This window comes from Melospiza melodia, chromosome 1 (assembly GCF_035770615.1).
Source record: "Melospiza melodia melodia isolate bMelMel2 chromosome 1, bMelMel2.pri, whole genome shotgun sequence".
In the NCBI taxonomy this organism is placed as follows: domain Eukaryota; kingdom Metazoa; phylum Chordata; class Aves; order Passeriformes; family Passerellidae; genus Melospiza; species Melospiza melodia.
In genome coordinates, this window is record NC_086194.1 from 122,966,163 (window position 1) to 122,993,369 (window position 27,207).

At 36.9% G+C, this 27,207-nt stretch overlaps 1 protein-coding gene across 9 annotated transcripts in view; it reads right to left on the reverse strand.

The window, feature by feature from the left end:
* Nucleotides 1-27,207, reverse strand: part of PTPRM (protein tyrosine phosphatase receptor type M) — a 441,289-nt gene that overhangs the window by 247,386 nt on the left and 166,696 nt on the right. For all 9 annotated transcript variants that reach the window (XM_063166391.1, XM_063166383.1, XM_063166378.1 and 6 more), the window contains exon 7: nt 20,410-20,703. In XM_063166391.1, the coding sequence (XP_063022461.1) occupies nt 20,410-20,703 (294 nt within the window). The remainder of the gene's footprint in view (nt 1-20,409; nt 20,704-27,207) is intronic.

The window sequence follows — 27,207 nt, forward strand, 5'->3', positions numbered from 1 at the left end:
GGTAAACTCTACAAAGCAAAATCAACACAGAAGTACATATTCAAAATTCTCACCTGTTTTTCAGCATCTTTTTCCTTGAGTGAATTCTTTATGATTTATTTCTTCCTTTCTTAAAATCATTCACAGTTATCTGACATTCCTTACTAATACCTAGGAGCAAGACATAGATTATACTTGATCTTTGAAAATTCTTCTTACTGTTAGTCTTTTTACTGTCACTAAAACAAAACTTGTTTGAAACCTTAAATAAATAAAGCACGTCAGCAAAAATGGCACTACCTTACTCTATACCCAACATAACCTCTGGTTATTGTATGGACCAAAAATTGCATGGAGAACCAAAATCTTCAATGTTGTATCTAGATGTTTCTTGCTTATAAATCAAACTTTACCATATGGCACATTTTTTGTTTGTGTGGGGAACAATCAGTATCAATTATGAGCAGCGGTTATGGCATGGAATGTTTATGTGAAATTTAGGAAACTCTTACAACCTGAAGAATTTTTTTTATGTTGAACTATTTTATGTAGAATATATTTACTACTACAAACGTTTTAGAGTAAATAGGGTAAATACTGCTCAACATTTTTATCACCTTTACAGCAAATGTCTATTCAGATCACAGTGTCTCAAAACCAAGGCCATCTGATGAAAAGCCCTGGTCTACTGCTTCATGTTCCTGTGGGCACTGTTGGAATTCCCATAGCTGGGAAAGAGTTGTCAGGAGTCCCATCTGAGGTCTGAGACCTCCTACACTTCTCCTGAGGTGTTATGGTGAGAGTGCAATACAGGACTGTGATGTGGCTCTTCCAAAACCCACAGCATTTTTTTACCTGCAGACATAGTAACAAGGCAAAGAGGAGTTTTAGCCCTGCTCACACCCAGAGGCATTCTTCTCTTAGCAACACTTAGCAGACCTAATTCAGCTTAACAGAAATCTCATCTATCCCCTCTACTCCTAGAAAATTACATTTACTCTCTCTCCCATTAGTCTTGAGTCAGCAAATGCCCTTAACCCCCATTGTTCTGAACTGAGATTTCACAGACTAAACAGTCAGAGGAGTCTTGCATTGTACAAAAAAGCTGCAAATGTGGAGATGCATGAGGACGGCTTCCTTTTCATGCAGAATTTAGCACAGGTCTGAACCATCTGCTACAAAATATATCCAAAGTAACTGAGTAAAAAACCATGTGGATTTACAATATTTTTAAGTCCCAAAGCATCACTACCCAAGTCAGTCCAGATGACACAGTTTTAGCATAAACCCTTCTAAAAATCACCAGGATCAGCATTTCTCAGTGGAAACTTCTGGGGTTCCATCAATTATTTCTCTGTGATCCTCAGCAGGTAACTGAACAGACCTCTAGTCAACAGCCTCATATGCATTATCTAGGGTGCTGTATGCAGCAATGGCACAGCTGTTAAAATTTTTATGGAGGTCTACAAATGAAGTACAAGGAAAAAAAAAAAGTACTCACTTAACAGTGTTTTACCCACATTTAAAGATATCTTATTTATCAACACAATGAAAGTACAAACAAGGAGCTCTAGCTTCCACTCTGTCTCCAAGAGTGATTTTTAAATGAAAGACTGCATGAGGTTTCAAGCCATTTCTGGAGGAAATAGCCACTAAAAGGTAAGCACTAGTGAAATGACCCCTCTGCCTGCAATTTTCCACAAGAGATGTTTGTTAACACTATCTGCATTCAGGACCAGGCAGTTTTGAAACCCTCTAAAGATCAGAGCCTGAGACTTCTCACAGTAACAGAGATGATAATTACTCTGGCAAGAGCAAAGCTGCTGCAGAGAAGACAAGGCTCCAAGATCCGGAATTCTGTCTTCAGTCTAGCAGTCAGCTCAGCACTATGCCATTAAACCATGAAAAAGCCAGGAGAGGACCACATAGTACAGATTTTTCTATTGCTGTTTTTTCTTTTTTTTTTTTCCTTAACCTCATGGTTAAAATGAAAACACTACACAGATAAATGAATCAAGCACAATGAAGCAAAATCAAAATAAATCAGAATAAAAGCATGAAAAATACTAGATGACTAAGACCCATAACCCCATCAAAGATTTCTTTTACATGAGTTATTACAGTGAAAATCAGGTGGTGTAATTAGTTTCTACATCATTTCTGCTATGTGTTTTGGAACCACACTTAACTACAGGTATCATTAAAGTTAAGGAATTGCTTCTTTTATGAGGAGAGAAACATTTGCAGCTCTACAAACCACAGACTAGCCATCAGGGAAAACATACTAACATCTGAATTTAATCATATGTTCCCTCCGTCTTAACAAACAGACTTCAGAGAAGTTTAGTACCAGTACAGTAGTATCAGTCCAAGATGTGGAAAATACTCTTGTGGTTAGAATACACTTAGATGAAATATTTCAGGGAATTTTGTAGTTGAAACTGCCATTTTCATATGCCAACCTTCCCTGAGATTTAAGTCAGTTCATAAAGAAAATGAAAACACTTCTTCCATTGGCTTTGCTCTGCCCATTTTTTATTTGCCGTTTGCAGGCACGGTAAAGAAAGCTGATTTTGCAACATGAAATACTATGTCTTGCAGATTGTTGAAAGGATCATTACATATTTCCTCCTTTTTCTTTCCCTTTGCTAATAACATTTTTCAAGCAATAGCTATATTCTGTTTAACTATATCTTGACAGCAGATCTCTACACAAGTCAACATTTAAGGTATAATCCATGACATTTAAGATCTGCAAGTGCTGTTCCTACCTGTTGATGATCCTGCTACTTATTATAGCACACTCTGGTTGTATAGAAAGTGGCTGAATAAATTGGCTTTTTCCAAGAAAGAATAAGGTATCACTTCTGTATTTCCTAAAGATCTTTCAATCCATTACATAAAAAAATTCACTATATATCTGCATGGTAATAGGATTTATAGAGACTGTAAATCTCTTTTCATCCCCTTTTAAAATACTGATTTCATGATTCTTTCTTAAAAGACTAGGCACCAAAAATAGCTTTCTCTGAATACCTCTCAGTTCTCTCAAAATTTGACTTTCAAAAGCAGTGAGACTGAATGAAACTGGTCTGTGAAAAAGCAGGCAGCCTCCAAACAAATACCTTGGCTTTTGTCTCTCTAATTGGAAAAAAAATCTATGGCTAAATGTACTTGGATGTTTGGTAATTTGCCTGATAATTTTCAGCTCTACATTTCTAGGGAAACCATGAAACTGGAAAAAAAAATACGGAAAAGCATATGTGCTGGGGCTGGAATCCAACCCTTTGAGAAGCCAATACTCCTCCTTATGTTTTTTTGCAAAAATACTTACTGAAACAAGTCCAAGAACTATTTCCTAAATCTTCTCATTTCTAGGGACTTTCCTCAACAATTTAACACTCTCCTATTCTGATATTAAAGTTGGGCCATCTTTTGACAGATGTCCAAATTCATAAGCTTACTCCTTTTGTAAGTGTGCTCTGAAGTCCAGAATGATGCTGTCTGCCAGTGGCCCCTCTTTGTACACAGGGTCACAAAGGTTTGTGTCAACTAGAATATTACTAACTGGATCCCAGCTACTCCTTTGCATCCAGAAATGGCTTCGTGCTGAAGTTAGCACTTTTTGAGCAGGTTCACTATCTCTGTGGGGAAAAAATCATTAACTCTGAATAATCCAAAACATGATGTATCTCTAGAAAACTGTGCAGAAATGCAGCTTTCATTTTTCTAAATCTAATTTCTGAAAGAGCAGCTCTGTCTCTTTTGGTGTTTATCTGAATCCCTGGAGGAGTCAGTGCTCCAGTGAAGATGAGACTGATGACTTGATAAAAGTGCAATCCAACTAAAGAAAAAGGTTCATCACCACAAGCTTCAAAAATGCTTTACTAATTCCTAGGATCATAGAGAAACCAAACAGCACATATGTATCAACGATAGATGTCCTTTCAATGCTAAAACTTTAAGTTAAAAAAATATCCCTTCTGGTTTGAAAAAGCATCAAAGAAACTGTCAAGAGTTTCTTGGATCAAATTCAGCTCTGAAGCAGTTCTTTATTTTACAAGGAAGATTAACCAGATGATGCAGGACATTCACATTTCTTTGATTCTTTTGACATTATTCCCTTTGGGATTTCTCTGATCTGTTTCACAGGGCAGTTCTGCTTGAAGCACCTGAAGAGTGCCTATGCCAAATATAATTCCTCCGCAGGACAGAAAAGAGTTTCTTCTCTCTTATTGACAATCCCTTTGGAGACTGCAGCAGACCTTGGCTGGCCAAAGACAATAGGTCACAACAGAAAGAGACACTTAGCCAAAGTTTCAGGGAAGTTTCTAGCCCCAAAAGCAGAACTAAGAAGAAATGGAAAAGATCAGAACAGAGTCATAAAATCCTAGCTCAACTGTCAGGTGTCCAAGGCTGAGAGCATTTTTGTGGTCATTACTATGGCCAAACCTCTTCTATCCTGCGACAATTCACATCTCTTTCTGAAAGCATTGCAAAAGAAAACAAAGTTTAATCATTTTACAAACAAAGCACTAAAATGTCTGATCTTAAATAATGCATCAATGGCACGTATTTTTAAAGGATTCTTTTAATGATTTCTAATATTTTGAAAAATTTTAAATCTCATATGTATCAGCAATTTTATTTCTTTTTTAAGCCTATATAAAGTTGGAGGGGAAAAAAACCACTGTCCATTAGATCATAATCTCTTAGTTCTTTTATTTCTTTTATTTCCATTTCTGGTGCACTGGATACTAACAGTAAAGCAAACCTACAGCCTGTATCTTCAAACAAGATAATTTTCATATTTTCACTCCATCCAGTCTTATCACACCAAACAGAGTAAAATGGAATAGCATAAAATTTACCACATTTTTACAGGTATGCATATTTATTTCAGTGGGATTGAAGTGTAATTTGGTTCTAAATGCTACACTTTTAATGAAGGAGTTTTGTAAACCAGAAGCAAAATATGTAGCAGAGGAAGAAAAGTAAAAGGTAGAGTCTAGGCAAAAGAAGCTGTCACAAGAAGAAACTAAGTGAAATAAACTGAAAAAGCAGACAGCACAGATAAGAATAATCTGTCTTTTGAACAAATGTCTTATACACGAAAACTATGCTATAGTTCATGAAAAAAAAAACAAATAAGAAAAAAAACCCGAAAGGGGATATATAGATAATCTATACACTCTATACTGATTCACCTACAGCAACATATTACATATATTTTTGGGATTACAATTTAGTCTTTTTCACACTGCTAACTGGAAATCAGAAAATGCCCATCTACAAGCAGGGTCAGAGCACAGGCCTCCCAGCCTGACCTTGGCAGATCAGATCATCCAGAGTGCCACCACAGGACAAGTACAGAACTGGGCCCAGCCAGCATGGGGTTAGAAAAGGCAGGTCTTGCTTCACCAACCTGTTTGCTTTTATGGCAGAAGTGACATGCTTATGAGTGCTGTCTACCTAGATTTCCATAAAGCATTTGACACCATCTCAGGAACAGTGAAGCCAGCAGGACCAGGGCAGTGATTGTCTCCCTGTACTCAGCACTGGTGAGGCCACACCTGGAATCCTGCGTTCAGTTTTGGATCCCTCCCTGCAAGAAAGGTATTGAGGTGCTGGAGCACGCCCACATAAGAGCAACTGGGCTGGCAAGAGAGCTGAAGGAGCTGTAGGAGTTTAGTGTGGATAAGAAGGAGGCTCAGGGGTGAGCTTATTGCTCTGTACAACTGTCGGCATGGAGGGTGTAGTGAGGTGGAGATTCTTCTCTTCTGCCATGTCTCAAGTGAAAAGATGAGAGGTAATGGCCCTGAATTGTTTAGACTAGATACTAGAAAAAAAAATATTTCTGCCTCTGAAAGAGGCATTGGAATATGTTGCTCAGGGAGGTGGTGGAACCACCATTTCTGGAAGCATTTGAGAAGCATGTGGCTGTGGCACTTGAGGGGCGACTATGTAGTGCTAGGCTGAGGAATTAACAAGACATTCTTTTTCAACCTCTATGATTCTGTTACTAACTGAAATCTGATGAAAAAAGACCCTCCAGAAAACCTCTCTTCTTCCATTAGGAATTAATAAAAATAGAATGCAAACAAATCCAATCCTTCCGACAAAATGAAAGAATTATTTTTACTTTCCTCTAGAACATGAAACTCTGCTGGTAACACTGTACTGTTGTGAGCTTATTATTAAGCAGCACAATTCCTAGGCACCTCTCACAGTATTTCAAATCAGCTGCATAAAATCCATGGCAATTGACTTCAGAATTTGGTCTTTTTATCTGGTATGGAAATTCTCTTGTTTATATTAGACGTTTGGGCAACTTCTGTCTCCGTTGACGGAACAAATAGTATCATCCTTGAAAAAGCTATTGAAATTGAGCCGAGTCAGTGTGTTATACTTTGACCTTGGCTATGGCCCATCTAAAATTAATGGATACAGTTTGGAAGATTAAGGAGACACTTGTCTTCTCCATTTAGAATAAGAACACATTCTGCTCAGATTCAAAAAGTCGAAGCAGCATCTGCATTATATCGCAGAACTTAATCAACAATGTCCTGAAAGAGAGTGTTTAAACTAGATCTTATTTTAGGAAAGCAACTGATTTTTGTCCTTCATCAATAGGTATTAGGACTACAACTGTTCAACAGCCCAGGCAGGTCTTTTTACATATTTGATAGGAGCAACTGATCTTACCTTCATCCTAAAATGCTTTATCTTTATCCCTAAAGAGACTTGTGGGTACTAGCAAAGATGCAGTAGGTTAGTCTCTCTAGAAGCATTTTACCATCAGTAGAAACAGATCAAAATTTAAAAGACAAATTTAAAATAAATAAATAAAGGAGTCCTTTAAAGGAAATAAATAAAGGAGTCCTTTAAAAGATAAGCAAAACCACTTTGGCTCCTGCTTTCAATCAACCTTTTACAGCGTCTCTCCTTCCATGCTGACTACAAGTTACCAAAGATACAAACTCAGTAGCACAACCACCATTCCTGACAGCCTATGCAAAAGCTGGAGGCAGCTCTTAGTTGGAAACTTATACTTCTGCTGAATATTAGAAAATAAATTTATAGGAGTAGTATTTACTGTTTCCATAGGCACTAAGCTGTGCAAGGAACCACAGCATTTCCTTAGATTACTCATAGCAACTGCAGGGCAAAATCAACAGAAAGTTTATTATGAAAATATTGACAAAACCTTTTCCAATTTGATCAGAGAAAAAAAAATTAAGTCAAGTTTTACTGGCTGATATTTAATTCTGCCAAAATAAAATTACCTGAAATAACAGCATGATGGCAATACAATTATACAGCATAATAAGATTGCTTATTAGTACCTTAAAAACAAACGTTTCTTTGTTTCCATGATTACCCCTGATAAACAGCATAGACTTGCCTCAGAATTTTTTTTTGAGCAATAGATCATTAGTAGCGAGAACCAAAATTTAGTGTTATTTCAATTACTGCTTTATCAACTGTGCTTTTCAGGATTATGCTTACATAACCTATTTTGTTACGTGGCTTACACATAAAATGCTACCCAAAAACTGGTGCTAAACATAACGAATAAAACAGGAATGTAATGAGAATGAGGACTGATATAAGCAAATTAAAATGCTGGAAATCAGCAAAAAATGCAGCACCAGGTTGGACTGGATTAATGAGCTTCAACCAAACAAAAAACTTTTGCAAAAGGAAAGGACTCAAGGTCTCCTGAACCTCATCTAGAATGCTTCTATCTGAAATAAGCTTACTCCTCTCCCTTCCTCAAAAATAGACAGATTTCACATTCACTTCTGCTCCCCTACCCAGCCCAGAAAGCCACTCTTTTTGCCTTTTATCTGGATGAAGAGCTAGGATCTGTAATATCTGTAATGCATGCCAGGTTTCTACAAGTTTTGATCTGTGAACAGGTAAAGGCTTATTGACCCATGACACCTTCTGTATGTTCCTACATGTTGTTTCATTCTAGTGCATTCTTGAGTTGCTGCACATCTCAACTTCTGTTTTTTACTGGAAAAAGCGATTCCATTTGTAATATTAATATCTAATATCACTGCAACACCGCTGAAGCCTTTTTTTTCCCCATCCCAAACACAAAACCAGTAATTTTTGTAATTGTGGAAACGTTGAAAACAGGCAATTTTTTTTTGTTGTTTTCTACATCATGTGCCCTGTTCCTCTATTATAGCAATGCAAAATGGTGATTTGAATACCTGGACAATTTTGTATCAGTGAAGACAAATGAAATCACTGTCAGTTTCTTTCAAAACAGTATCGGAATAGGATATATTCTTTAATATTTCATACTGAAAAAAAATCAGATAGTCACTACTACTACTTTAAACTTAACTCAATGCATTTCCTTTTAGCCAGGCATGTAAAAGCAACTAAGTAACTTCTGAATTCATTTGCTAACCTCGTATTTAATGTTTTGCATGAGAAATAGCACAAGCAAGTATATGCCTAGAGACACCAGTGCACACAGCTGTCACAAACATTTTATCACCAGTCCCTTACCAACTGTTTGTGCAACATTGCCAATTACTAGAAGCTTATTCTGAAATGGCTACTCTTCCTCTTTTATCATGATGGAAACTTTTAGCAAACATAGTTCAGCCTTTGCTAAAATGAATTTAAAATTAACTTATCCATTGTTATGTGTACCATCATCCCTTCAGGGCAAGAAATAATCTTGTGGAGAAAAAAAAAAAAAAAAGGAATTGGTTACTTGTGCTTACAAAAATAAACCTAGATGCATGTGTTGTAAATCTAAAAAATAAGTCATTATTTATATACAATCTAAGAACTTCATAAAGATTTGCTCCCATCAGTTGCTCAGAAATGATGCAACCATTTTTAATCAAAGTAATAAGCTAGCTGCCATAAAGAAATAATTAAATGTTTAGATGGGTCTAGAATTTACTTGTATTTATAGAATTCTCTGAATGTTACTTTTTTCTTCTTTGTGCATCATTAAGACATGGAAAAGGCAGAACACTTGTCCTGCCACTTCAGCAATTCAACTTGTCAAATCAACTGCAATTAGATTACAGTTGTTACAGAAGACATCTAGGGCCATGCCACTTAAAACTTCTCAGTAACAGAAGACAGCTCAAACCATTTTAAAGAAAAAACCTCTTATCTGATCCACTGCAACATTGTGCATCTGTAAAGCTCCAAATGCAGACTAAAGCTCTAGGATGTTATCTAATTGCAAATTGTATAGTTTGAACAAGGGGTGCATAAATTAGTTGTGAAGATTAAAACCCGTTGTTTGCATGAAAAGAAAGAAGACATACAAACTGGTCTCAGCAGCTTGCAATAACAACCTGGAAGCAACTACTGCAGAGCATAAAAATAAATGCGGAAAAGCACTTTCATGACAGATTTTTAAGATTTTAACACTGACTGCTTTCATAAGCAATGATCTGTAACTGGAGAGATTTACAGTAAAGTGGTAGTACACACAGCAGTAAACAATCACGCTGAATTTTAGTAGACAGTCTCTGAAAATTATCGGTTTGAAAATAAACTATTTTCAAGGCACTTGTTTTAGGAACTCAGTACCATATTGTACACTAACTGCTTAGCAGAGATTGTGTCACTGTAACCCAGAATGAAATAAATTAGTTTTGGAAGATTCATGGCAAACTGTTCTGTGATGTTATCAGAGCAATAATAGTTCATTGTTTTAACAGTCTCATAGGTAAGATGAAAGTAATTTTGACTCAGTCAAGAGTCCAACCATATTTTGAGATGAATGGCATATACATTTCACTTAAAGAACAAACAGATAGTATATTAAGAAGAATCAGAGTGCAATTAGATCTGTACCTAATTAACAATGATGACTGAAGCACATAAAAGGCTACTGTAAATGCAGAGACCAAATGAGTGTATGGAAGAAGAATGACATATCTAATTGTTAAATGAGAGTGATTCTGAGATCTGCTCTTGCCTGCAAAAATCTAGATGTATCAAGTTTGGTACCCTAACTTTTTAAATACTAATCTTTGCTGGTGCTCCCTTTGAAAGATTATGTAGGAATGAATGGAGTAGCCTTCTCATGTATTTATTCATTTTCTTTGAGACTCCAGTACTGAAAAGTAAAGGGTCCATCTCAATCAATAACTGGACAGTTTGAAAATGAGAATACACTGTCACTTCTATCAGAAAAAACTCTGCTCAAGACTAAACAGGATCTTGCTAAGATGGCCTTTAAAAGATCATATTTCTTCATAAACAATCTTAGATACAGACATACACAAAGTAAAGGTTAATAAAGAGAAACAGTCTGAGAAGCCCTATCTGCACAATATTACTGTGAATTACAGCACGATTCAACCACCAGAATTTTTCATCTCCTTTTACAGTATGTGAAAAAAGTAACAAAAGGATTTTTAGTTTCTTTTTAAAACAACTAACAATACAATGCTGTTTTTCAGTGAAAGGTTTTTTGACAAAAGAAATGCTTTCATTGATTACCCTGAATTATAAATTATAGCTCTCTAATTTTTCCTCTTATAAATGAATACTCTTGACAATCTAGCCCTGCATGTCAGACAAAAAAACTGAAACGTTTATAATGGAAATTTAATTATAGTACAACTTTTGCCAGTCGTCATTCCAAAGTCACCCATAATTATGCTCAGGTCATTAAAAGTTATTTTTTTCATTTACTTGGACAAACATGCCAGTTACACATTGGTTCATTCTCTCAAATTCAACACTATGCAACAGTAATTAAGAAAATTTTTTCAAATTTTTTTAAGCTAATTGCCAACAAAACATCTGCAGAAATAGTCAAAACAAATAGCAACTGACAGACAATCTGATTTTTGTTCCCAAAGAACATAAATTTTTAGAAATGAAAAGGCACTTCTGCACGTCAAGAGTAAACACTTATTACCTTTTTGCTTCACATGCATTTTCCATATGATAATTCTAAAAGATAACAGTCCACTATAAACATGATTTTCTACTGCAAAACTTTGGCACCAAAATACCTTCAGAGAGTTTTTCGAAAGTACCAACTAATGAACTAACAAATGAAACTGAACTCTCCCTTTCCCAAAAGAAAGCCCTTCTTTCTCCTTCCAGGAAGTGGATCAAATTTAATGGAATGAGTAAGCATGAACTAGATCCAAAGATAGTTGTTAATATATTTTAAATAACAACAAGTGTGCTCAAATAATGGTATAAATTATAAGACACCTAAATGCAGACATCAAAAGTATAAATTTGAAAACAAAGTTGTTGAAAGTATTTGAGATAGCTGGGCATACTGAAATGCAAGAGCCGTAAATCATTATCTTTACTGGCAATTTGATTTTAATCTCCACTATTTGTCCTTTAACTCAGCACCTCATGAAAATGCTAAGCAAGGCCTTTCCCAATTTTATTTCTTTCTTTTTCTTAGAGATTTAGGTTGGCATTTCCTTGCTGAATGCTTCCCAGTAAAATGGTTCTTTTCCTGGGCCAGAATTCACTTAGCCATATAGACACACAGTAGGAAAAAAAAGAATACAGAGTATCTTTCCTCACTTACATTTTTCTGGCCTCTCAAGAGTCTGGAAGAATCCCAGCTCCATGGGGATGCCCCTCTCCTCCTGAACACAACACTCAACAACAATTAGATGGATCATCAAAAAAACCCCTCTTTTATTACAGCTATAGAAGCTGAGGTCTAGTGCTTTGTGAGCTATCTCAACTTTGTTTTTGTTGTAAACAGAAATGTCATGCACAAATGCTCACCATGAGAGATCCTTGGATTGTAGGACAGAATTACCTATTTAGGTAATTCTGTAGACCTATTTGCAACAGTCTAGTACTCTGAAGACAGAGCATTTTGTTCCTCCAAAATCAGGATATCTTTTCATCAGGATCCGTGAGATTTCAGGTCTCAAACTTGACACATAGCCTACAGTCTCGAGACCAATTGAACTTTATAGAAAAAGGTATTACCAGAAAAGCCAGAACTCAGCACCAGCTTTTCTTCCTGGGAACCTTTAGGAGATTGGAATGAATTCTGAAAAAGACTACATTTGCAAAACAAACAGGTTTGCGAAGACAAAGTGCTTCCCAAGCACTGAAAAAACCTAGAAGCACCTGAGTAGTGTAGTTGTTCATTTTCCTTTGAAGTAAAATTAATACACCATTCTTTCTAAAAACCTTTGATAATTATGTTTTTTTAATTTGAAAAAAAAACCTCAAACTACTAAAAGGTTTAAAAACTAAAGCATCTCTGTGTTTCTAAATAATTCCTGGATGTTTCATACATACTTCAATAGAATTGTGCAGTTATGTGCTTTTCAAGCTTGCCAAAGCTGCTGGGCAAGACAGCACATGGTCTAAGTCTCAAACAAAACAATAAGCCTTAAAATATTAAAACTAAGGAGCATGCCTGTCTGTTCACCCATTTCCATGTTTTAACACCCTTTAAAACCACTGGTAAATTTCATCCAAATAACTTGCTTAAAATTTAAACTGATTTGACACAGTACTGCCAGAATTTAATTCCAGAAGATGAGAGAGCCAAACTAGTGCCGCCGTTCAGGAGGCTCAGGGCAAACAACCAGAACTCTAACATCAAATACTCCATTTGACAAGAGAGTTGTTGTTAATTGGGTGCTCCCTCCTGCCATGCAGGTCTGTCATAAGGGAAAATGGGATTACCCTCACAAGGTGGTGATATTTAGCATCATAGATGTCTATGGTACATCCTATTTTCCTGACTCCTAAAACAAAAGGAGTTTTTAGACTTGGCTTAGAAGTTCACACAACTGTATATTTCTTTTAAGCAAGAAACCTGCCCTTTAGGGCCTAAATTCTCTTTGGCCATAGGGTTGATACATTCACATGTATATATGAAGAAAAGAGAGATGGGGATATATGTGTGTGTCTGTATATATACATACACACTCTTTGGCCCATACAGTCAGTTATTCTTTTAGAAACAAACTGCAGTAAATACACACTGGTCACTTCAAATCTATAAAAGATTTTGCTTTGGTTTTGGATAAGACCAAGTCAGAGGAAAAGCCATACTTTCCTGTTTCATTTGCCAAACAATTAACATCATTAAAAATTAAATTTGCCTATGAGTGGAAGACAGTATGGCGTAACTGTATGTGAGAACTGGAAAAGCTGAATGTAAAAATGGGCCTCAAAAGAGGGGAGAAAGTGCTTGGCATAAAGTTGGTAAGGATAAATGTCAAGGCATCCATGAAATTTCACTGGAAATACAGAGAAGGTCCTTTCCTGTTATGTTTAATTATTTTTAATAACCAAGTACCAATGCATTAATTTAAATCTGCAGTAATAATATACTTCTGAGAAGCGAGATTCAAAGCATCTATGAAACAGCTTGTATTTCATTTGTTCAGAACAGAGTAATACTAAGGAACACCCTGTAAACACAGTATTTTTTACAACTATTTACAAGTATTTATTATTTACCACTTTCATTAAAGATGCCCACATGGCAGTCTTTTATTTATAACCAGTACAATCCCAGCTTGCTGGGTTTTTCTCACTCCATAACAAGCACTTCTTCCTGAATTGAAGTTGGGTACAATAATTATTTCAGTGGTTTTGAGCCTATCCTTGTAACTAATAAGAGACTGCAACAAAGACTGGAGATGAAGATATGTCACAGGAGAAATCATATTATCTACTTTTCCTTAAGGGTCATTGTGTTTCATTCACATTGCCTCCACCTGGCAGATGTGAAATTAATAATTTTGCCCCTCAGGTTTGCTCTAAGTAAGTGAAGGTTCATTTGTCTCAAAGAGCAGGTTAATTTCTTCCTCTGCAAATGTTTTGAAATGGGAATCTGTTAAAGTGAAAAAATAAGTCACCATTTATATGATTGCTTCTCACACAACCAAGACATGGCAGTTATTTTCACATACCCTCTGTTTCCAGCTGTATATTAACCTAGCTGTAACTGTCAGGAAAGAATCCCAAATGTTTTTCCTTAGTCTAATGCAAAACTTCTCAAAACAAACTGATCTGAGAGTCAGGTATCATGCTCTGTGTCCTGACCAACACTAGACTCTGTCTATATTAATTTCATACCTTCAGCACACCTGTCAGAAAGAGCCAACAGACCTACATACTTGCAGCAGTTTTCCTGTCCTCTTTTTTCCCCCTCTCCTCCATGTGAAATTGATGTGAAAATGATGAAAATCATGGGAGTGAAAATGTTCTGTTTCTCAAGTGACATCTCTGGATGCTTTATCTAAACAAAACCTATTTATTTAGAAACCAACGTAGACACAAAAGTGGAGGTATTAGTAATTTCTAAATAACGCCAGTTCTCTTGGTTGCCAATATTAGAATTTTTGTGTTCATGAGCTGAAAATTCACTGACTGGAGAACCAACCTGTGATTTCTCTTGCAAAGGAAAGACACATTTGAGATGAGGGGCAGATACTCTGATGGTGTTTATTTCCTAAAAGAAAATTTTGCCATCACTGGCTTTGCCATCACTGGTTTTGCCATCACTGGCAACAGCAAATGTAGAGAGGCATCCAGAACAATGCAGTATAACTTCAACTTTTGTCTGTGATGAAGTCTTTCCATCACACTGCATCTCAATCTTTATACAGCTTCAGACTAGGACAGGAATACATGGGAATGTAGGGGAATACAGGGAAAGATCATGGTCTGTTTACTAAAGCAGAGTCTAGGGGAATGTAACAAACACCATGGTGACAGCTTCTCTTCCAGGATTTTGACAGAAACTTGGAATCACAGAGTAGCTGAGGTAGGAAGGGTCTGGTCCATCTGGTCCAACCCTCACTGTACACCACCCTTGCTCCACCAGTGTCAACTACAGCATCTTGTCCAGGTAACCTTTGCGTATCGCCAGTGCTCTTTACTCATTTACAAAATCATTTCACCACAGAAGGAGTTCGGGTTTATCAAGTATGACTTCCCCTCTGTGAATCTATGACTACTCTTGATCATGTTTTTGTCTCTTGTGTTCCTAAAAATGGTTTCCAGGTATGGTTCCAAGATGTTCCACCATCTTCCCAGGGTTTATGGTGAGACTATCCAGACTGTAGTTTTTTGTTTGGTGTTTTTCCCTCCCCCCCCCAGGAACTTAAAGGACTCCTAGAGGAAATTCTAGACTATAAGATAAGGAGGAAGAGAACTAGATTTAAAGAGATTTTTGTATGGGAGGAATATGGATTATCTGGGTTCTTCCCAACCCAAGATTCTTGATAACACAAGGGGAAGCTGTTCTGTAGCACAGCATCAGAGAAGTCATCTCAGAAGTAGCACCTTGGGCACCTTGATTCCAGACAAGTGGCTGTCAAAGAAGAGCTTTAATACATTAGTCAGTGCTGAAAACCATTTGTGTTTTCTGAAGGGCCCCTTCCAAGAAGATGCATTTCTGTTTTGTTTCCCTATCAGAAGTAAGTGACCAGTGATACAGACATATGGACATAGATCTCACTACACAGTATTTTCTTGAAAGTCTACTGAAATGTTTCAGTTTACCTCCTGCACATCTGATAGCTACAATTCACCTCCTACAGTGCAGAAAATCCAAAACTACCTTTTACCCTTAGGAGGAGAAAGAGACCTCATATGAGACAGCTTGTAGAAGAAAGGCTTTAGAAAAAAGGACAATACAGTAGGATCTCACTTTCATAATAAAACCATAAATAAAATGTAAGTTCTCTGTGGACTTCAAGTTCTGATAAATCAATGCAACTTTCTACTAAAGTTTTTACAGTTTCAGGTTAGGAATAGAGACTTTAGAAATATCATGGAACTTTTCCATGGAAAATAAAATGGTGCAATATCTGCACCCTACTCCTCAGGGTTCAGATGTCTCTGACCTGAGGTCCAGCTCTAATACAACACAGCTGCAAAAACCTTGGTTAAAACTTCTGAAGAAAATTGCTAAGAGACGTGGAAAAAAAACCTGCAGTATGGCTTCAAGTCGACATTTTCCTATGATCACAAAACTAAGCACTGTTAAGACTTTGTTATATGCCTGAAAAACCCTGAATCTCTTCACAGGCAGCTTCCCATGGTATAGCAACGAGGAGGAATAACTTAATACTCAGTGACACTAAGATCCTTCCTCTTTTCTTGAGACAAAAAGGTCAAGAGATTGCAGTCTTGAAGGACAGAGAAAGGCAGCTGCCATTTCAACCTAGAGAAGTTCTTAGGAAGGAAGTCATCTTTCCTAATAGTGATACAGAATGGGGAAGGGCATGGAAATCAGCAGTAAGCACCACTGAGTTTCAAGAAAGACTAGGGCATGGACACTGACAAAGGGAGAGACTAACAAGAGAATTAATAATGAAAGAAGGTGGAAGGGTGGAAAACAGGGAAAACCAACTGCAAAACTGACTTATTATTCAGAATGTTGTACACAAGAAGATACAGACTTGTCCATGCTGAAGACCTGGACAGTGCTCCATGTCATAGGGCAGAACAAAAGTGGTGGCACTGAGTACTGTCCAGCATACCTGAGCACACTAAATTTAAATTCAGGGTTCAAGACAGTTCCGGGCCTGTGCCATCTGCCCAGAGATACCTCTGCCTTGTGCAACTTGATGCAGGTCTGAATTGATCAGAGGGAAGAGGATACTCATGTTGAACGACTGGTAAGATAGACTTCCACCAGTTTATTCTGACACACAGATTTTTTTTCACAACGCCAGTGGATGTCAGCAGGCAGCACAGAACAGGCGAAATAATTTTGACACCTTGGAAGAATAACCAGCTGAATGCAAAGGAATGAGCAAACTGAGAAAAACAAAGATTATTCTTTTTCAAGAGAGAGGATTTAAAGAGTTCCTCTGCTCTGTTATTCCAGATTGTAACAAGCCTTCTAGGAGTACCAGACATTTTACAACAAACCTGCAGCAGTGTTTCAAGAGCTCAGTTGTACTGGGAGTAACATCTTTCCTCCTGACAGGCTCAGGTGACAGGGATAGAAGAGACAGCAAAATCAACTATGTTAATTAAAACATTCCTGTTACTTCATTGTATGAAAATTATTGGTTAAATTGACAGGGATTGTTTTTGCAAATACTCCAGGGCAGTAATTGTGTCTTAGCACAAAGAAGTAGAGATCTGACTGTTAAAAAAACTCCACAGTTTGGAGATATAAAAGAATCTTCTTATGAGTTTTTTTTTTTTCAATTTTCCTAAATTACAATAGAGTTTTCTGGTTCAGTAAGGGAAAATATGCTAGTTTTCAGAAATTATGCCAAATGTCACAGTGAAAAAAAAATATGAGAAAAAGAAAACAACTTTCCCTAGGGGGCCTTAACAATCCCCTTCTTTAGCAGGAGGGAGGATTTTATTTTAACTTTCTTCCTAAGGTAGCTGTCTTTAAGATGTATCTGTTCACCAGCAGATTCAAGGAACAACATAAATTAGAAATAAAGGCTCCTAATAGAGGGGCCATAGCAAAGAAAAAAAATAAATTTGCAGGAGCTCATTTAGCAGTTCTGCATTATTCAGGTGTGTTTTAACTGGGGCACTGTTTCACCATCAGAATGCACAGACACAGACCAGAACAAGATTTGTATCATGCAATGAACGTCAAATACAAAGAATGCTGGAAAGCCCCGAAATAAATAAATCTACCCACAGAAATACTGATATGGATAAGAAGAAACTACAAAACACAGTCTATCTTTACTAATCCTTCAACATATCTACTTTAGTTTTACTGTGGACAGTTCCACTGGTTTTGGGTCAGACTGGGTCTCATCAGGAACAATAGTGATAGGACATGGGAAGAGCTTCAAACTGGGAGTAGGTTTAGATCAGATATTAGGAAGAAATTCTTCACTGTGAGGGTGGTGAGGCAGTCAGAACAGGTTGCGCAGAGAAGTTGTGGATGCCCCATCCCTGGCATTCTGTACTCTAGGTTCACAACACCACATGAGATGGATGTGGGGAGATTTCAGCATAGGAACAGGTGGTTTAAATTCCAGACAATCTGGGAAGGCCTCCACTTCATACCTTTAAATGAGAAAACCCCTTCTTTCTGAGTCTGACTCAAATGTGGTTTACCATGGCCAAAATCCATTAAACTCCTTCAAACCTGTTCACATTCTAGGTTAAATCTAATCCAGACCTCAATGTAATTCTCTGGCTTTCTGAGAATTACACTGAAGAGCACTTACATTATATTTCATCAAAAGGAAACAAAGCAATTTCTGAAGTGGCAACTGCTCCAGTAAGTGTGATGCAACCAAGTCTGGAGAGATTTTTTTTCTTTGCATTCTAATTATAGATGCTTTTATTTCATAAAGTTACAGATAAGACTTGTCTATTACAAGCCTCTGAAATCTCATTTTGCTAAAATGAAAACATATTTCAAATGCTTTGGAGAACTATTAAGATTATTGAATGCCTAGCATACTGCTTCAAGTCTCCAAGTGGTTCACTATCCTCCCCTAGGGAACAGGCAAGCAGCATGCAATTATCACAGTAATTAAAAAGGTGCAATGATTCTTCTCTTAAAGACTCCTGTTTTATTAATTCTATGGTATGCTTTGGAGACTGGCATTATTTTACTCCTACCCAGCTTAATTATACCGTCATTAGTTTATCAGCATCTCTTTTTAAACCCTTGGGCCAGTTATTAGCATGTCACTTGCTAACAGTTAACCAATAACCACTACACCTTCAAAGCAGGGTCTTCTGCTATAAAAAAAAGCCAATTTGTAGAGACAGATTTAATATCATCATTCAATTTACATTTTTCACTCATTTAACTTCCTGCTTCTAATTTAAGAAGGTTACTGTTTAGCTTAATGAAAACACAAATAATTCTGATGTATTACAAGACACTACCAGGTAATAAAACACTTCCAGTACACACTGGTTTATGAAACTGAATACCTGTTTTAATACTCAACAGTATGTAACTGAGAACACTGAGAAAACAGAAAGCATATGATATTCTTAAATATAACTAAAATAATGGATATCACTCTCTACTAAGTCTGGCTGAGGTGGAGTTAAATTTCCTTAACAGCAGCCTGTTTGGCACTGCACATTGGATCTGTGACTAATCCAAGGATGGTAACACAGCACAATCCTACAGGACAGACTCACACAGCACCAAGTACTGCATTACGTGATCATACAAGCAGATGAAAAAACTTTTAGAAAAACTGTTTAATGTTAAAATAACTGAAATTATTGTGTATTAAATATGTACTTACCTTGTCCAGACAGACATTTACGTTATTATGAAGGGCACAGTGACCCAGAAACCCTCCTGAAGGGAGCTAGACTTCATTTGTATGCTCCACTTTTGACTAAGCTGAAGTTAGCTTAGTAGAGAAAATCTTAGAAATACAAAATTCTAAACTATTACTATAATTTAGCTGCACTGCTTTCTGGTACTTTTCATTAACTCCTTCTTTCCAGTTATGAGAGGAAGAAAAAATACCAAAAATAACATAAATTAATTAGTACTTGCATAAGTTTGCATCTTCAGTTTGCATAAATGTGGGATTCTGACAACAACCATATTTCATTTTGTGTTTGACATCACACCAGTTCAATTCAACTGAAATGACATGTACTCACTGACAGGTGGCCAGGTAACTTTAAAAAAGCATATGCAATGAAAACATATTATTTCTGTTGAAGTACACAATTTTTGTGTTAAAAAGGCAAGTAAGACTAGGGAATTCCTTAAAAGACTAGGAACAATGAGCAAATACCACTTTTTACTCCAATTTTCTCTAGCTACACTCCTGCCTATCTTCCACCAGCTTTACAGCAGCCAAGAGATGATTCAAAATATTGGGGGAAAATAGTCATGACCAAAGAAAATCCAGGTCACAGTACCCTCTATTATTTTCTGAGCAGCTAAATCCCAAACTAATATCACTGCCAGTCCTACTGAAAATTATTCTACAATTGCTTCTATATAATAGGTGAACTTTGTATGTTATTACAATCAGAGGTCAGCTCTATTAATTATAACATTCAAAACAGGAGCCAAGATTGCTACAACACACCAGAAATTGCACTCTCTCATTTAGTAAAGAGACATGCTGTCAGTCACTCAAGAAAGCAGTCCTTTGCTAAACCTCATCTGCTAATTGAGACTCAACAGTGAATGCTTTTGCTGTTACTCAGGATCTCTTTTCACTTTATCTACAAGTTTGATACAACTGACATTGAAAAAAAAGGCATGCACAGTCATTATTTCATCTGCAGTCTACAGTGGCACAGAAGGTTGCTTTCAAGGTCACTGTAGCTGGAAAATGCTAATATGTTATACTTAAAACCATTCAGTCTTAATTCCTGCAACCTGCTGGTTTAAGACAGACAGTAAAAACTGCCAGTGAATTAACTTCTGTCTTCAGCCCTAGAAACATGCTTACAACTTTCCTGTCACCTTGAGGTACTCACCAGCACACTTTGTTCTTGTTTTGAGAGCTGGGCCAGGAGATCCTGTTCCTCCTTCACCTGGTCTTGTAAGCAACACACTGATTTCATATTCTGTATCAGGATCCAGGTGCCCAATCTTATAGCTTGTGGAGTCCACGGGTTGTATGTCATACCAGCTTCCACTTGAAGTTCGATACTCAACTTCTCTTTGGATAATGGGTCCATCCCCATTGATGGAATTGGCATTCAGCTGTATCCAGAGGTAAGTTGCACCAACTGAGGACAGCTGAGGTGGAGCGATGGGAACTGGTGGCTCTGAAAAACAGTATGGTATGATTAGCCATGATTACACTTCAATTTTTTCTACTTCTAAAGCATTCAAATAAGAAACAGGTTTTGTACTACATTAGAATTGAAGACTGCATAAAAACATGGATATGAAGAAATCACCACCACAGACTTATTTCCATTACACTGCAATATTCAGATTCTTTTGCTTATGCAGTTGGAGATTCTAACCTGTAGCTTTTGGTTTAAACCTCGTAACTCCAAATCAGGTGCAAATGGAATTCTATTCACTCAACATTCCATGGCAACTCCCAATTTAAAAAGGAAGATAATCTCAGGTTTTCTCATACAAATACAGTTTGTTCTTGATATTAATATTAACCCTACTCAAAACTAATATTTTCAAGATACCATTCATGTTGTAGCCTATCCTTACACATAATGAGAATAGGAATTTCTGCACAAAAACAAAATATATTTTTTATTAATTATTTTCCATATACTTAACTAGTCAGCCTTCATATTTTCACTTCTGTGTAAGCAGAGTAAGTACAGTAATTTTTCAATTTTATACTTTGGTTATTATCAAGAATCTTCTAAATGAAAGCTGGACGATTTGAGTTTTTACTAGAGGTCTGTTTCTACTTCATGTAATGGCTATTTTCACTAACTGCCACACGGAAATGGTATTCTGAATCACAGAGCAAGCATGCGTGTGATATCCCGATAGTTTGCATTCTGAATATTTCAAACCCAACCAAAGTTTTAAATCCACTTTAATATTTGATGGACATCTTATTTTAAATTAGACTGCAGAAATAATTTGCAGACATCATCTTTTTTAAAGGTAAATAACATTTTTTTTACCCTATTGGTTAAATTACTCTGCTATTTCATGCATCATTTCTGCAAAAAATTCACCTTCCTGTTGGTTAAACATACTCAAGTAGAATGAAATCAAGCCACTGTAATAAGGCACTATTTGATCCAATATTCTTTTCTATTCTTAACATATCAATCAGCAAACACTGCCACCTTCTTAAGGCTACACAGAATATGCAATGAACAAAGGACATCTGTCTTCCCTAAGCTTTACATTCAGACTTAGCCTCTTCTGCTAACCATTTCACTCTGTGTTGAGATACAGGTAGTCAAACAGACAAGAAGCTGAATTTATCTATTTCATAGTTTTGTCATGCTCTTCAAAGTCACAGTTAAAGCAAAGAAAATAAAAGAATGAAGCAAAAGGGAGAAAGGATCTCTGGGAAGCATTTCTTGAGAAATAGCAGACTTGCTATTTTAACAAACATGTAATTTTACAGTATACTACCTTTTTCATTTATAGAAAGAGTAACTCAGAACACTCAGTACACTGAAGATTAGCTGTGTCTCAGATAGATGGTGTTTCTAATTAGCAAGGTACACTTGCATGCAAGCTTCGATCTGTGCAATCTGTTAGCAATTGATGAAATAAAACACCACAAACCAGCAAACACAGGCATCATCACTGTGTGTTTTCATCTTAAAAAACCCTAAGTGTTACTATCCTGAAGAACACAATACAAAGGGCAACAAACCAGAACATCTCCAAAGATATCTATTAAGCATTACTAATTGGAATTGACATAAAAATAGCTATTAAAATATTGTGGCAGATTCCAGGATGTAAAGAATATTGTTTAGATTTTCAAATCAGCAGTGAAAGCATTGTTTAATGTCAATAGCAATATATGGCAAACAGATGTCATTGCTGAGTTAGAAATATACTGTTGTTTGATTGAAACTATTCTTCCTAAAGTATGTAAACTATGGCTTCATGCAGTGATAGTATGTCTGGAAACAGTTCTGACTTAACTCAAAATGATTTAGCATCAATTTAAATCATTAGGCTGTTTTGTGAACCAAAACGTGAAATGTAACTTTTATAAAGCATCCTAAGGCATTTACTTAGCCATGCTGAAAGAACAGTTAATTACTTTCAAGTTTCAAATGCTACTAAAGGCTGTTGAAGTGCCATTCAAAATGCAAACTCAGGAGTTAGGTCACTAAGGTTAGTAGTTACACCAATTCATTCCAAATATTACAAGTACTTGAAACAGATAGTATTTTATTGTCCTTTTATACCTCAGGGCATGCTTTTCAATTCTCTGGGACCACAATGAAAAGGTTAATTCAAGTCACACTATTTCAGCAAAGCCTGCATATACTGCAATTTCATACTATTAACATGGTTTAAGACCGAAAGTTACTTTCTTACCAGAGATTGAGACTACCTAAAATCAAGCCTTCATTACACATATGATGCTCATATTAAGTGACTGGTTAAAAACACAAGAGTCAATTAAGTAGATCTTCTAATACAAACACTATATATCCAAACATAATTAACTGATTTTAAGACTGAAGTCTGAAATGTATTCTTGTGTCTTATTTATTTTTTCTTTTGACAGAATGATTTAATATTTTTAAAATGCCGAAGAGTTTGAATCACTTAGGTAGGTACCACAGTGCAGCGCTACTGTCCTTCACTAAAAGCAGTTTTACTGGCAGCCACTGGAGTAGTCTCAATTAAATAGCATGCAAATTAATACCTTCATGAAACAGTACAATAGACTTGATATTTCAGGGCTGTGTATGTTCAAGGAAGGACTTTCAACTGACAGCAGAAACAAATTTGTAGCAGTAGCTATATGGTACAATGACTTATCTTGAAGAGGAGCTCTTCCCTGCATATCTCCTCCTGAAGCACATGGCCAAATTTATTCAGTACTGTGAATATTTTGAACATAGAATATTAACTGAAGAAAAAAAGGTAAGTGGATCCAGACTTCAAATTTTATGCCTTTTAGACTTCAAACCTCCTCTTGAATTCTCTGACAAATGACAATGGGAGCAATCCCTTGGAGAAAGGATATCATGGCTACCTTACAAAGCCAAAGGTCTGCAGGTGATAGAAAGCTTTAAGCAGGTGTTTTCATGTGACTCTACATAAATGGATCACTTGAATATGAGGAAAAGACAGACTTTATGATAAGGAGAAGCCCTTCTCTTACACAGATAATAAAAAACAAATGTAGCCATACATGAATGTAAACTATTTATTCTTATGCACTTTTTATAAATTGAAAACACACTTGAAACTGCAACTCCTTCATTTAAACTGCTTTGTTCTTAAATTACACAGATTTTCCAAACATTTTCTACAACATCTTAACATCTTTTACTCTGCAGTTATTTTCAAATTTTAATTGGGAGGGGAAAGGCATCACTGTAGATAATATAAATCTCTAAGATTTAAGTGAGTTAAAGATAAAAACAGACAATTCTTCTCTGTGCCTCAGAAGCACTACCTTGAAAAATGACAAAATCTACTTCCTCACTTTCTGCAAATGCATCAATGTGGGTATGTTTACCTTCCTCTCTTTCTTCCCCTCTACAAAATCATAGAATCATGTTGGAAAATACCTCCAAGATAATGAAATGCGACCTTTGACCAAACACCAAGATGCCAACCAAACCACGGCACTAAGTGAATATTTTCAGGGACGGGGGCCCCGCTACCTCCCTGGGTAGCCCTTTCCAATGCTTCACGAAGAATATTTTTCCTTAGTTATGTCCAATCCAAATCTCCCTGGCAAAGCTGGAGTCTGAGCTCTTGTCTTGTCTCCTGTTGCCTGGGAGAAGAGGCTGACTCCCACCTGGCTACGACCTCCTGTCAGGCAGCTGTAGAGAGCAATGAGGTCCCCTCTAAACCTCCTTTTCTCTAGGCTAAACACCTCCATTGCCCTCAGCTGCTCCTGACCCACTCTCAGACTCTTCACCAGGTCCTTGCCATTCTCACTCCAGCACCTTAGTGTCTCTCCTGTAGTGAGGGGAGCAGAAGGGGACACAGTGCTCAAGGTGAGGCCTCACCAGTGCCAAGTACGGGGAGACAATCACTGCCCTGGTCCTGCTGGCCACATAGAGGCCAGGGCACCACCAGCCTTCTTGGTCACCACATGCCAGCTCAAGTTCTTGGTCACCATGTGCCAGCTCGGGTTCTTGGTCACCATGTGCCCGCTCAGGTTCAACCAGCTGCCAAAACCAGCATCCCCATGTCCTTCTCCCCAGCTTTTAGTACTTGTGTGGTCCCCATTTTCACCTACCTTCCCTCTCATTTCAGAACACCTCCAGTTTGCCTTTCCTTTCAGTCCCAGCACGAACAACCTCATCGGGGTTCTCATGCAGGTTCTTGTTCTTGCCCTCCTCACTATCCTCATTGTTAATCCATCACCATTTTACTCTCAAAGTACAAGGATTCAGCAAGATGGAGGACTGTACACTAAAAGCACACAAATGGTAAGCTCATGGTTCCTGATCCCTGCACCTGGATCCACCCTGCCCCAGAGCAGCTGAGATCCCTGCTTGCAATTAAATTCCATACACTGTATTTAGAATTTCAGGGGAATTTGAAAGATGATCTCAAATAAGTCCCAGGGTCTTGCTGGGTTTTATTTAGTAGTTTGTTAACCGTGTTTGAGAACAGATTTTCACGGGAAAAGAAAAATCGCATTTTTTACATAACTACTACCCTCTTGAAAAAATATTACTGCTTCAAAGTCCAGAGCCTTCAGCACTTTCCTATGGCAAGTTCACTAAGATGGATGAACTCTATCAGGTCTTCTAGTTGGAGGTTTTCTCAACACCTTCAGGCTGAGGCACACACCTACACTGAAAAATACAAGTCTCCAGTCAGGCTGCCACAAAATGAGCATATGAAACTGGACTTCATTATAGGAATTTTTAGGGAACAATAAAAATAAGTTCTAATGTCAGCACTGCTGGTAAAAAAAGGGTACAGACAGTGATGGATCCAGCATGAAAGGTTAGTTGGAGAGCAAAATCAGATGCCAAGTATCTGTGTATATTTAATGTATGAGAACAATTGATACCACAGATAAGTAATTGTTGATATTTTCTTACTATGTCTTGATGTCAAAATGGCTTTGTCCTCCAGAATAAATTCTTTGCTCTTGAGGTCCTGAAGAGGTTTGGGTCTTTTCCCAGTGTTAAAAAATTTTTCCATTTGGAAAATGCAGACATTTAAGCTGCCAGCATTACAGATGGCTACCTTTCTATGCCCTTGCTTAAAAACCTAGCCAAACTCCTTTTAACCAATTTGACACCTAGGTTTACCTTGTTTGAACTCAATAAGCAGTCTGAACTCTATAATAATCTGATGTCTGCTAGACAGGCTCATTCTGTTCTCCTAAATCTAATCTGTGTTGGATCTGCCCGCTATTAGAAACTTCAACTTAGGGAATGTATGTAGAACTCTAATTTACTCAACCAAATGCATTTAATCAATTCCACCCAACTATTTTCCTTTTGCTCAATGTTTGATTACTTTTATGTCATCTATTAGATACGAGCTGATGTTTTTTACAGTAAGTGGGTTATCTGACAAGGCCAATTTCATGCCTCCCATTAGATAAAGTGACATTTCAATCCAATTCTCTGACAAACTTAGATGAGGATATCGTGCCGTTTGAGCACAGACAATGACAAGGCATTTGTCTTTTCAGCCTTTCTTATCAGAACAAACACTCAGGTAAATTGAAAACCTCCCCTTCAGGATTTATTTAAATAGAACAATCAATACTTTATTACACCATCCTCTAAAAGGCATCTAAGTTACCACAAACAAGTTTTCAACTAAAACTCTTTCTCTCCCCCCTCCACTTTAAGGCCAGACTAATTGTTCACTGACAAGCTTTTTCTCATTAACTAGACAATATTCATGTTTACTCTTATTTAATAATAGAACAGACAGCTCTTTAATTGCAATTTTCCCCCTCCATACTGCTGAAACATGCTCACTCAGGTGAAAAAAGAAGACAAAAAAAAAGAACAGAGTAAGAACACCTGGCAGTTTCTTACATGTCTTTCATTTTCAAGATCTCATTCCTATTCCTTTGTGATTGTAGGTTTGATTTGCAGCACCTTAAAATAGCAGCCCTTCTGTTCTTTTCAAGAGTTTTGGTACCTTGTCTCCAGTGCCACACACCATCAGGCCACAACAGCACTACAAAGCTGAAAGATCTTTCCAAACATAATTGGAATCTACTTAGAGTAAGTTCCTGTTTAGTGAAACTTTGTCTACAGTGAAGTGGAATGAATGCTGTACAAGAGTTCTAACCCACTCTACTGCGCAAACATCTCGACTTAAAAGCAAGTATGTTTTGAAAAAAGCCCTATGCCAGAGTAAAACTTTTTGCAACTTGAGTTACAGGTTCAGTAACCAAAATGAAATACAGCATGATAAATGTGAAGAACAGATCCTCTTCAACTTACGAATGTGCCATTTGACTCTCCTGTCATTTCAACAACATAATTCTAAAGAAATTCCTCGTAAGGCAGTTTAGTTACACAAGTGTAAACGAAAAGAGAATTAAATTCATTGCTTGTAACAAAGAGGGGGGAGTAATCACACCAATGTTTTTACACATACTATTATTAAGCCATCAGCAATTCACAATTATACTAAACATG